This window comes from Helianthus annuus, chromosome 12 (genome assembly GCF_002127325.2).
Source record: "Helianthus annuus cultivar XRQ/B chromosome 12, HanXRQr2.0-SUNRISE, whole genome shotgun sequence".
Classification (NCBI taxonomy): Eukaryota; Viridiplantae; Streptophyta; class Magnoliopsida; order Asterales; family Asteraceae; genus Helianthus; species Helianthus annuus.
The window spans coordinates 3522756-3527806 of record NC_035444.2 but is presented as its reverse complement, the minus strand read 5'-3'; the positions used below and the strand labels follow the sequence as shown (position 1 = coordinate 3527806).

The 5051-nt window shown below is 33.5% G+C and overlaps 1 protein-coding gene across 1 annotated transcript; it reads right to left on the bottom strand.

The window, feature by feature from the left end:
* Positions 1–3722: 3722 nt before the first annotated feature.
* LOC110876824 (cucumber peeling cupredoxin-like) lies at positions 3723–4115 on the bottom strand. The gene has a single exon (XM_022124984.1). The coding sequence runs from the start codon at positions 4113–4115 to the stop codon at positions 3723–3725; it is 393 nt and encodes a 130-aa protein (XP_021980676.1).
* Between the last annotated feature and the right edge of the window lie 936 nt (positions 4116–5051).

The window sequence follows — 5051 nt, the reverse complement described above, 5'->3', positions numbered from 1 at the left end:
TTTTGTGCCTTGAGCATTTAAATCAATTTTTAAAACCTTTTCAAAATGAGTCAGTTAAATTGTATTTACCAGTGTAAACTGACGTATTTTCCCCAAAAAGATTAAGTGCAGGTGCTATACGTAATAGGCTGGTCTCTCCTTAGCATCATAGAGTCTCGCAAGCTTTGGGATGCATTTATCTGTTGAACAATTTTCTCCTTTTATTCCGATCCGCCTGTGGATCTATTTCGACTACTTGTGATACTTAAATATTACATTCGATGGTTGAAATAAATCTATTTCTTTTGCTTCCGCTGTGCATTATAATTTGTGTTGTTTGACTATGATGATATCAACTACGTCACGTTAATCCCTCACCGGGCCCACCGGTGACACGTGGAAAATTCGGGGTGTGACAATTTACATTATCAACTTCTCATAAGTTGGAAAAAAAAAGAATGGGCTGCATGCAACTGATTCCGGCGAATTCGAGCATCATGGGTATCTCGGGCTTAAACGCTAACAACAGTGACAGTTTTAGAAGTTAATCCGGCGAAGTAGGTAAGTTCCGATGAATTTTCTTTCGTTTCTTATTTTCTACAATAATCCAAGGTTTAGCTCTAGAGTCAAAACATTTTTACCAGTGCCAACCTGGGTGGTCTCTGTTTGACCTAAGTGCTTTAAAGTGACTCACACTTTTTTATTCAAGCTTTTAAGTTCAAAATAATATACCAATAAAAAGTCATTAGATTTGCACTTATTTTCTATTTAGTAGAATTTATGTTCTATAGTTATGAAGGGTTTGTTTTGACTTTTGATTGTAGCCTAGAAGAATGGTTGTTGTGTGGGTGAAACTGCTAGAGTAAAAGGTCAACTATGGTTGTTGTTACCCATGCTTTTCGTCTTGCAGGTGATTTACTTCTTCATTAGTTTTATTTATTATGCAATTTTTTGATTTATACGCTGTCTTGTACATAAACATTAATTGTTATCTACTTATTACAAGAATAATGGATTTTAATAATCCTAACTATTAACAATTGGCCGGCAACGGTTCCAACTTTAAAAATAACCAGTGATGGTCCCACCTTTTCATATATTGTAAATCAATGGACTTTTACTAAACCGAAAAAGACAAGGGGGACAAAAAGAAATTAAGGTTCTATTGTTAAGGTCCATTAGTTTACAATATGTGAAAAGGTGAGACCACCACTGGTTATTTTTTAAGTTGGGACCATTGTCGGCCAGCGGCTAATAGTTTGGATTATAAGAATCCATTGTTCCTTGTTATTACTACAAACTGCAATGGTGGTGTTCTTTCTGAATGGTAGGTAAGAAACTCCACACTTATAACTTTATGCAGAGGTAGATTTTTCGAGCTTTTATGTGGGCCAGTTTGGGTGGTGTTTATTCTCCAATGTGGTCAAATGGGTTTAAAAACGATTATGTAAAAGTTAAACAGGTCAATGGAATTTTTGACCTTTCATATGGGCCTGTTTAGGTGGTCAAATAACAAGATTAGTTAAAATTTTCGACCTTTCGTATGGGCCGTCTATCTAAACATTGGCAATACGTTTAATTCCTATGAAATATGCTGCTAATTACATGGGTCAAACTTGTAAAATAGGTTGATTTAGGGGTGGTTTTGGTTGTCTTATATTTCATTAATAATGGGTTAGACGGGTTAAACAAATAATTATTCAAGTGTTTGAAATTTCATAAATTGCTTTCCTCTAAAAAGCTAGAGCATATATTCGTAACTACATTTAATAGCTTAGTAGTTTTAAAATTCAAAAGACAACTTTTTTTGCGAGACAAGCATACTTCTTGTGAGTTTGACTATTACCTTATATATAACTCGAATTATTGCGGAATGCTGGAAATCTAGACCCAACAAAGTCGAATCTTAAAACAGGTGGTTTGACTTTTCATGGGTCAGTTGTCTTTGTATCGCCTCGACCCATTAGCGAACTCAATATTGTTGCGAATACAATTCAGAAAATATACAAAAGTTATCGACGAAAAAACTTTAGAAGATTGTGCTGTTGTTGGGTAATTATGATTAGTTTACACCAATTTGGGGATTATATTAGTTTACACCAATTTAGGTAATAATTTGATTTTTTTTTTTTTACTAAAAAAGTCAAATTCAAAGTTGGTGTTCTTTTTTTATTTCTTCTAAAATTTGGGTGATGTGTTGTAGGTAGAAGGCGTTGGACTTTGCAGCTTTGAATCAGAGTTCGGTTTCGTTTTTTAATGTTGTGAAATTGGCTTGGGTCTAATTCGGACTTCTAAAGTTACCTTGTATTGTTTTGTAATTTGTGGATAGATTCATTGGAATATGGACTGTTACTAAGCTTTTCTATCATAAATATGATACTATATGGTTTCTTTTATACTCTTGATTGTTACTAAGCTTCAGTATCATAAATAGGATACCATATGGTTTCTTTTATACTTAACACCCTATTTTTTTTGTAATACATGTGCTTAAACAAATATAAAATTCTAAGAAGTTGGACCTATATATAAAATTAATAATCATCGTTGTTTGAACATAAAAGTATTTCTTTTTAAGAATTAGGATGCCACCGGTTAAAACTTGAAATATTGAAGCCATTAGTTTGATGTGTCTAGGTTCTTTTTCCTAAGTTACGTGACCAAGGCAATTTTATATTATATCGATGTAGTGTCTAACCAAACATTATAACCTTCTTACTGGTGTTTGGCATACATGATAACCAAATTATATCATTAGTAATAATAATAAAATATACTCGGTGTAGATTTTTACCTGTTTAATCCATTTAACTAGGTCATGCTGAATTGTACAATAACATTGGGCCTTTACTTAATTGTACACTAACAATGTGTCAAAAAAAATTAAGGTCATGTTTTAATTATTAGACAACATAAAATTAGGTCATGCTTTCATTTTAGACAACATATTATCAATTACTTAGCTTATTTCTATATCAAACATGAACTAATAAATTTTTAGTAACATAGTCATGAAATTTTTATGTCCTAACACATACTGTCTTTAACATTGTTTTATAAAGATATGTAACTAAACGCAAACAATTTAAATGATATATTATAATCTGTTTTTTAGTATTTGATTTCGATCGTTATTAAACCTACTCGTGTGTTCACACGGGTCCTACTACTAGTTAAACATTATGGGATAAAGATAAAGTACGTTGGGCTTTAATCATTGTACACTAAGGCATCGTCTACTTGTAGCTTTTAATCCACACCTCAATACTGACCAAGACAACAATCGAAACGTCGACAAAAATGAGTAGGTCATCCTGGTACTTTTGGATTTTTTTTAAAACATTATAGGATAAGAATACGTAAAGAATTATAAGTTTGTTGTCGAGTGGGAAAAGTGTAACCAATTACCGATAAGGAATATTGCATTTTAATAATCCCAACTATTCGCCATTGGCCGCCAACAGTCTCAACTTCAAAAATAACCACCGAGAGTCCCAACTATTCACATATTGGCCACCAATGGACCCTGACTAACAGAATCCTAACGCCGTTAGTCTCCAGTTGCCGGAAAACCTTTTTTGTACAGAAAAAGGTTTCTAAAGGTTCGATCTAAGGTTACAAAGAAGTTTGGGACAAAAATGTTATTCACAAATGAACCTAATCGTTCATCAGTTTATTTCATGATATATATAATCGTTCATCAATTTATTTTATGATATATATAATCGTTCATCAATTACAAACTACGAAGCTTTGATATCGATGATTACTTTCATACCCTTTGAACAATGATATTTGCAAACGTAATAGTGAATTTTAACATCAATAAGGTATCGAATGAGTTGACCCGTATCATCAACTTCGGTAGAAGCGGTGGTGTTGCATGCGTCATACGCCTCCTTTGATGGTACCTCTACGACGAAATGTTGTCCTTCTTTAAACACCCAAAAGAATGCATCACCTTTGATGAATCTCTTTCCTTTTGTCCAATTCTCATAATGGTTGGGTTTTTGAGGCATAGACCACCCATTGGCACCACCGACTACATAGCCGGTTGCAGCCAACGTTGTGGGAAAATACATACATGCGACCACAATGGTCGTAACCATAGCAAAAGTTAGTCTCAAAGATGCCATATATGATCCTTGAGTTAAAGGTTTGTATGGTTGATTTGTAGTTATAGATCGAGGGTAATAAGAAAGAAGTTTTGGTTTTCCAACTAGAATTTGCTCCTAACTATTAGGAATCCTTCAACATGAAATCTAACTTTTCTGGCAGTGTGCCAAACTACATATCTATACATACATATAATATAGGGAAAAGATATAAAGCAAACCCATTTGAGTTGAGAAACCTTTGTAAAAACCATATGTAACAAACTTTTTTTCTAAAAAAAATTAGGGAATGTAATATACATGTTTTGTTACGTTTTGAGCCAGACAATAAAAAGCTCTGACTACATTTAAAAAGAAAAAAACAATATTTGTATGTTACATGTAATTTTTGACTCATGTTACATAAAAAAATATACTTTAAAAAATAACTACTCGACGCTTTTTTATGGGGAATTGGCCTATAATAATCACAACTAGAAGTCTTTGGCCATGGACAGTCCCACCTTTAAGTATTCCCCCACCAGTCCCACCTTTCACCTATTTTTCCTGCACCGGTCCCCCGTTACAAAAACTTGACGGAGTTATTTTTTTTCCCAATTACAAACCGTTTTTTAAGCTTTTGATCAGAACAACGATACGAGTCCATTGATGTAAACTTACATCGAAAAGATGCTCTAAACGATGAAAACCGTGATTCAATTTGGGTTTTTAAATTTCCAATTAACAAAAATCAAGTCATTTGGAGCACCATTTCGAGGTAAGTTTTACATCAATGGACTTGTATCGTCATTCTGATCAAAAGCCCTAAAAAATCTGTTTGTAATTTGGAAAAAAAGCTTAACTCCGTTAAGTGTTTTTTAACAGGGGACCGGTGTAGGAAAAATAGGTGAAAGGTGAGACTGGTGGGGAGAATATTCAAAGGTGGTACTGTCAATGGCCAATAACCTCTAGTTGCGA